Genomic DNA, 7,957 nt, shown 5'->3' with positions numbered 1-7,957 from the left:
TTTTTTTACAAAGGCCTTGCCATTTTCTTCTTTAATTAGAGATCTCAACCCTGAAGAAAAACTGGGAGATTATTCCGCCAGTGTCTGTCCAATACAATTGTGGCAGAGTCTCTTCACATAGGTATCAGGCAAAGGGATATTACATATAGCACATTCCTTGTGCTTAGACTTGGACATTCATTTCTTGCTCTGAAAAACATTAGCAAGACGGAGGAAACCATTACCAAGTGAACATTCACAAAGATCCACTTACCCCTGCCAAATACACAGTACCGGAATTGCAGGAGAATCTCCCGCTGATGGTGGGTCCCCCCTCTGGACTGCAGGATTTTTCTTACTGGCTGAGCCTTTTTGGCTGGTTCTTGAGGATGCATGCTTGTCCGTGGAACGGCTCCCACTTAAACGTGAGCGATGCTCCACAGGCTCTTGGTGCTCCCCAGGTAGCAAAAGATCTTCATGTTGCTGTTGCTCAGGATCTGCCATCTCACCTGGATGGACTGGGAAGCACCTGATAGTGATGCCTGTTATAATTTATACCGGCCTCCATCCCCGGCCCCTGGTCAATTGACCTCTCGCGTGGCCTAGGAAAACGCCCCCCTCCCGTCAGGAACATCCCCCCCCTACCTTCCGTCGCATGTCTCAGATGTGTCTCTGGCCGTGACCATCATCCCGGAAGCATCGTTGAAGAGGGACGCCCACCGGCTTCCTAGCCATGCCTCCGATGATGTCACCAGCCATGCCTGCGTGGCCCGAGCTTCCTGCACACATGGGGGAATCAGCCTCCAGACATGCCGAAGCACCCGCAGTCTGGGCCACATGCGAACTGGCGACCCCAGCAAGGAGACGCCACTGCTACCCAGGGCAGACAGAGCAGCCCCCCTCAAGCTCTACCGTGGCGCCGCCAGGGAGTCCAGACCTGATGAGGCAGAGAACATATCCCCGCCTGGATCGGCCAGCCTGGCCTGGGACAGGAAGCTTTTCTTTCTTCAGGTAAAACCTGCAGGAGTTCCCACCAAGGACAGGAAACCAAACTGAGGCGAGAGAGAGGTGCCGCCCTGTTAACCTGTAGGTTTCCTGTCCTTGGTGGGCGGATCCTCCTCTCGTGGTGCTGTCATGGGTGATTGAATAAAAATGGGCTGCATGGTCGAGTCGCCAGAAGAAAGCCATTACTGCGCAAATGCCACAAAGTATCTAGCCTACAATACGCCAAACAGCACAGACAAGCCTCAAAACTTCTGGAACAAGGTAATTTGGAGTTATGAGACCAAAATTGAAATTTTTGTCCACAACCATTAACGTTACATTTGGAGAGAGGTTAACGAGGCCCAAGATGAAAGGAACACCATTCCTACAGTAAAGCACGGAGGTGTGAGCTACAAAGGCACAAGAAACTTCGTAAAAGCTGAAGCAAAGATGAATGCAGCACGTTATCAGCAAATACTAGAGGCAAATCTGCACTCATCAGCCCGGAAGCTGCGCATGGGACGTACCTGGACGTTCCAACATGACAAGGATCCAAAACAAGGCCAAGTCAACCTGTCATAGGCTACAGCAGAACAAAGTGAAGGTTCTAGAGTGGCCATCTCAGTCTCTTGATCTCAATATCATTGAGTCACTCTGGGGAGAAATCAAGCGCGCAGTTCATGCTAGACCACCCAGAAATTTACAGGAATTGGAGGCTTTTAGCCAGGAAGAATGGGCAGCTTTACCATCTGAGAAAATAAAGAACCTCATTCACAACTACCACAAAAGACTTCAAGCTGTCATTGATGTTTAGAGGGGGCAATACACGGTATTAAGAACTGGGGTATGTGAAACTTTTGATCAAGGTCAAAACATAGTAGTTTAACAATAAATGGCTTCACCCAACCAATAACCATGAGAGGAGAAAAAGTTTTTTGTTATGATTCATATTCTCTGAAACAAGGCCAAGAAAGGAAAAATTCTGCCGGGGTATGTAAAATTTTGAGCACAACTGTACCTGCCAGACAGAAGCCAACAGAACACAATTTTCCTCTTCATCTGGTGAATGGTGGCCTAGGGAGATGTTACAGTAATCATATATTGCAACTATAGTGGATTTAAAACTTAACTTTTACTATCAAGAATAAAAGATTTGGCAATCCTCAATACAAAATTAACAATACACATCAAATATGTTAAAAACTAGAAAATATGCCCATGTCCCTGTATAGGATCATACTCTGACAAGTCAAAAAAGTGGCAAAAGGCATCAGTGAATACCTATATAAATATATAACATGTTACAACAAAACCAGACAATAAAGTCCAGAAACAATTGTATATAGTAGGGCCAATGGATACAAGGAAAGATCTCACCAAATTCGCTGGTCTCCAAATTCCTCCAACTGGTCCTCATCCATAAAGGCCCAAATCATAGAGTCCAAGGGGTTGATTATCCCCGTCAGTCCCTATAATCTTGACCGACCCTCAAACCCCAAGACTCCCGCGCCCTTACAAGGGCAGTCCACAGCCGATCCTGAAAAGCTGGACAGCCCTGAACTGACCCTATGCGCCTCCCGACACGTTTCTTCAAAAATCTTGAGTCATCAGGGGCACAAAAAAAACCTGTAGAATATAGGGCTGGGAACCCTCTATCTAGGTTGTAATTTTAGGCAATGGCCAATGTTACAGTAAACATCAGGAAAACTTACTTAAAGCGCACCTGTCAGCAGGATTGTGCTCCGTAAACTACATACACTGTCAGATGGGGGACATTACACTGATTAAAATGATACCTTGGTTGATGAAATTCATCCTGTGGTTCTTGTGTAATCTTTACTTCAGTTTGGAGATAATGATATGCTCGTCCTCCGGGGGAGGGGGGGGGGCGCTTTATCTGGTGCTCTGCATGCTCTTATAACAGCTCACTGTGCCTTCACTGATTTTCTCCTATTTTACCAAGCCCCCGCACTACTAGAAGGCCGGTCAGTGAAGGCAGTGAGCTGTCATAAGAGCATAAAGATGAATATGTAAGCAGAGCACCAGATACAGCGCCCCCCACAGGCCGCCCTGAAGCATGAGCATATCATTATTTCCAAACTGAAAGTAAAGAATTACACAAAAACAGAACGGATTTCATCGACCAAGGTATCATTAATTAGTGTAATGTCACTCATCTGCCAGTGTATGTAGTTTACTGAGCACAATCCTGCTAACAGGTTCGCTTTAATAGTTTAATAGTCTGATACGCTTATAAAAATGAGCAAGCATGAAAATTATAGAAATCTGATTACATACTAAAGAATCTCCATCCATTGGATATGCACATCTTAAATATTAGCAGGCAATGAATGCAACAACAGATCTGCAAATAAAACAGCGGACAATGTATTTAATAAGATTGTCTTAAAAATTTTTATTTATTAAAAAACATAATCCTTGGCATCAGATTGTTATGAAATGGAAAGGAAGCAAGATGGGTTGGGGTCGGGGGTTGTCCATTATTCAGCCTATGCCTACATTCCCCACTGAAAGGCCACTGGTGATTCCAAGAGGAGGACAAAAAAAGTGTCATAAGGAAAATTAATTGCAGCAAAGATGTAACCAGATCACCCAGAAAAATATAAACAAAATACAAACCAAAATTATATAGTGCTAGAACAATTGCACCACAATGATCTGTCCTGAAAGATTGTTAGTGTTACAGGGTCAGTTTTATGTGTTAGTATATCTGTATTTACAGCCTGTTAATATTGCGATATTCCAGTGTTATCGCGTCTCCTGTGCTTCTTGTCCTAGTAACCATAAAAGTCCACAAATTATCTTCAGAACGCAGCAGAGAGACTAGGAAAGAAGATTTAAAAATAATGAAGACAGGCAGTGAAGGACAATCGATGAAGCATTCTTGGTCCAGTTGCTCCACAAAGATCCCCTAACCATGAGTGCCACCCTGCAAACAAACAAACAAACAAAAAAAAAAAAGATGTTAGACAAATATCATTAAAGGCAGGCTTTTAAAATTTAAAGGGATTGTCCGCTACTTGGACAATTCCTTTAAAAACGGCACCAGGTCTGCCAACATTCTCGTGACATTATTATGCCATGTGAGCTGAGCTGCCAATCAGCGGCAGCTAATGGACGGGACAGCTCACGCTTCCCTAGGACAATACTTGGACACCCGGGGATATTGCTAGCAATGCAGCCCATTAGCAGAAACTGACTGGTTGCAGTTCTTATGTGGCATAACTGTCACAAGAACTTTGAGGAGAATATCTATTTTCTCCCTAGTTTTTAAGAGGGTTAAAAGCATTTAAAACACTAAAGAGGCAAAAAAATAACCTTTTTCTCATATTCCATGGAAGGGAAAACATGCCATTTGACCATGTGCACCCAAGAGAGACTATTACTGCACTACTGTGCTTTCGGGAAAAGTCCTGGTCACATGAAATTCTTGGAAGGCGTTTTAGTGCAGATACCACCTTTTACATAGAAACAGGAAAATTCACTATATATCTAGACATAAACCATATGTATCATAAATGTGAAAATATGCTCGTAAACTTAGATTTTTCTACTTTGAATTGTGAATATACTAATTTTCCACTTTTCTCGCATGCATTGACTCTCCTTAGCCGCCCGAGACATGGAGGGGAACCAATGGTAGTCGGGGCCAACTGAATTGATTGCTCAGTACTCCTGTGATTCTCAGCTATAGGAAGAGCTTTATAACACACAGCTTTTCATGATATAATGCAATACAGTGTTTTGATTGCAGGTTCAAGTACCATAATGGGACTAATTAATATACAGATTATAAAAAAAAAAATAATTGTGTCTCCATTTTTTGAGCCATGACTAATTTTTCTGCGTACATAGTTGTGTTGGGCTTGTGATTTGTGTGACAAGTTGATTGGTATAATTTTGGATCACCTTTGATTCCATTCTGAAAGAAATGGTAAAATGTTGCCATTGTGTATTTGTTTCATAGTATTGTATAACCTAATAATATTAAATCGAAAGACTAGCTTATAGCTCAGATCATTACAGACACTGTATTACCAATTATTTGACCGTTTACGTAACAAAAATGTTTACCGTATTTTTTGGACTACAAAATGCAGCGGACCATAAGAATCACCTAGATTTTAACCACTTCGCGCCAGAGCCTGTTTTTGCCTTCGTGACCGGGCCAATTTTTTCAATTCTGACCACTGCCAGTTTATGAAGTAATTACCCTGGAACGCTTCAATGTATTCCCCTGATTCTGAGATTGTTTTTTTGTGACATATTGTACTTCATGATTGTGGTAAAATTTCTTCGATATAACTTGCGTTTATTTGTGAAAAAATCGGAAATTTGGCGAAAATTTTGAAAATTTTGCAATTTTCAAACTTTGAATTTTCATGCCCTTAAATCAGAGAGATATGTCACACAAAATAGTTAATAAATAACATTTCCCACATGTCTACTTTACATCAGCACAATTTTGGAACCCAAATTTTTTTTTGTTAGGGAGCTATAAGGGTTAAAAGTTGACCAGCGATTTCTCATTTTTCCAACAAAATTTACAAAACCATTTTTTTAGGGACCACATCACATTTGAAGTCACTTTGAGGGGTCTTTATGACAGAAAATACCCAAAAGTGACACCATTCTAAAAACTGCACCCCTCAAGGTGCTCAAAACCACATTCAAGAACTTTATTAACCCTTCAGGTGATTCACAGGAATTTTTGGAATGTGGAAGAAAAAAATTAACATTTAACTTTTTTCACAAAAATGTTACTTTAGACCCAATTTTTTTATTTTCACAGGGGTAACATGAAAAAATGGACCCCAAATTTTTTTGTGCAATTTCTCTTGAGCGTGCTGATACCCCATATGTGGAGGCAAATTACTGTTTGGGCACATGGCAGGGTTTGAAAGGGAAGGAGCGCCATTTGACTTTTTGAATGTAAAATTTGTTTGAATAATTAGCGGACGCCATGTCACATTTGGGGAGCCCCTAATGTGCCTAAACAGTGGAAACCCCCCACAAGTGCCACCATTTTGGAAACTAGACCCCTTAGGGAACTTATCTAGATGTGTGGTGAGCACCTTGCACCCCCAGCTGCTTCACAGAAGTTTATAATATTGAGCCGTAAAAATAAAATTTTCACATTTTTCCCTCAAAAAATGTTTTTCATTCCCTAATTTTGTATTATCATAAGGGTAACAGGATAAATTGCACCATGAAATTTGTTGTACAATTTCTCCTGAGTACGCCGATACCCCATATGTGGGGGAAAACCACTGCTTTGGTGTACGGCAGGGTTCGGAAGAGAAAGAAGCGCTATGTTGGCTGGGATAGGTAGCAGACACCATGTCACATTTGAAGAGTCGCTGACATGCCAAAACAGCAGAAACCCCCACAAGTGACCCCATTTTGTAAACTACACCTCTCAAGGAATTCATCTAGGGAAGTAGTGAGCATTTTTTAATTTTTAAATTTATACCATTGGGCAGTGAAAAAAGCATAATTATATTTTTACCACAAAAAAATGTTTTACCCTCAGATTTTACATTTTCACACAGGGCAATGGGTAAAAATGGTGCCGAAATGTGTCACACAATTTCTTCTAAAAGTGTCAATACCCCATATGTGGCTGTATCGTACCACTTAGCCATACGGTGAGATTTGAGGGGGAAGGAGCGCTATTTGACAATTGGAGAACAAATTATTGTAGAATAGGCATTTGCATTTGGGAGCACAAAATTTTCTGAATTTCTTTTGGGGGGCAAGGACCATTTTGCTTTTCCAGAGCCTTTCTGCTACCAGTAACTTGGAAGTCCCTTATATTTTTAACAGATGATGGACCTGAGTGGGGACTAGCTTTTTTTGAGGACTGAGTTGAAGCTTTTATTGGGAACATTTTACGTAACATTTATCCGGCGCTCTAGGCTGAGCACTTACATCGGGGTTTCCATCTAATTTTCCAAGTGATGTAATTCAGATGAAACCCCTGCAGGATCCATTCACTGTAATGAGGCAGCAGAGTTACTCTGGACTCCGTCTGGCCTCTGTTTAGTGGTGTCCTTTTTTTCAGAAGTGCACAAAACTGTGGCCAACCGCACTTTTATGCACGCCTAAAACAAATGACACCGTGGGATCCCAGGCTAGACGGCATCCACAGTGGCCTATATCTGCCTCATTACAGGGAATCTTCCATCATGGGTTCTGGCTGAATCACGTATTTCAGAGATTTACACGGAAACTCTGGTGTAAGTGCTCAGCGCAGAGCACAGGATAAATGTGAGCAGAGCCTTACTGGGATCTTTGGGAGACATAATAAACAAATCAGTAGCAGGTGAATAATATTTGTTTTATTTATTTTTTACGCCGTTCCTAGTGTGATATAACTGATTAGATTACTTTATTCTTCGGGTCGGTGCGATTACAGAGATACCAGATTTATATCGGGTTTTTATGACTGACAGCTGTCACACACTAAAATACGCTTTTTTTTGCAAAATCTAGTTTTTGCATCACCATATTTTGAGAGCTATAATTTTTCCATATTTCGGCCGACAGTCATGTGACGGCTTGTTTTTTGCGGGACGAGTTGAAATTTTTATTGGAACCATTTTTGGGCACGTGACATTTTTTGATCGCTTTCTATTCCGTTTTTTGGGAGGTAAAGTTAACAAAAACAAACACTTCAGGAATTGTTTTTTGAGTTTTTTTTAATGCCGTTCTGCGTGTGGTAAAAGTGATCAGGCAGCGTTATTCTTCGGGTCAGTACGTTTACAGCGATACTACACTTACTGTATTTTTTTCATGTTTTGGCGCTTTTACACAATAAAACAATTTTATAGAAAAAAAAATATTTTTTTTGCATTGCTTTATTCTGAGCGCTATAACTTTTTTATTTTTTGGCTGATGGAGCTGTATGGCGGCTTTTTTTTGCGGAACAAGATGACGTTTTCAGTGGTACCATTTTTATTTCTATTCTGCT

The 7,957-nt window shown here is 41.2% G+C and overlaps 1 protein-coding gene across 5 annotated transcripts in view; it reads right to left on the bottom strand.

Annotated features, from left to right (window-relative positions):
- Nucleotides 1–3,354: 3,354 nt before the first annotated feature.
- The window catches only part of LOC141273772 (catenin delta-1-like), a 124,263-nt gene continuing 119,660 nt past the window's right edge, over nt 3,355–7,957 (bottom strand). For all 5 annotated transcript variants that reach the window (XM_073686114.1, XM_073686111.1, XM_073686110.1 and 2 more), the window contains one exon: nt 3,355–3,913. Coding sequence is in view for 1 of the 5 variants with exons in the window: in XM_073686112.1 (XP_073542213.1) it covers nt 3,896–3,913 (18 nt within the window). In the remaining 4 variants the exon portion in view is untranslated. The remainder of the gene's footprint in view (nt 3,914–7,957) is intronic.

This window comes from Phyllobates terribilis, unplaced genomic scaffold, assembly GCF_046119375.1.
Source record: "Phyllobates terribilis strain yellow unplaced genomic scaffold, ASM4611937v1 Scaffold_5__5_contigs__length_657084704, whole genome shotgun sequence".
Classification (NCBI taxonomy): domain Eukaryota; kingdom Metazoa; phylum Chordata; class Amphibia; order Anura; family Dendrobatidae; genus Phyllobates; species Phyllobates terribilis.
Note: the sequence above shows the minus strand (reverse complement) of the source record. Positions and strands in the feature narration are given on the sequence as shown.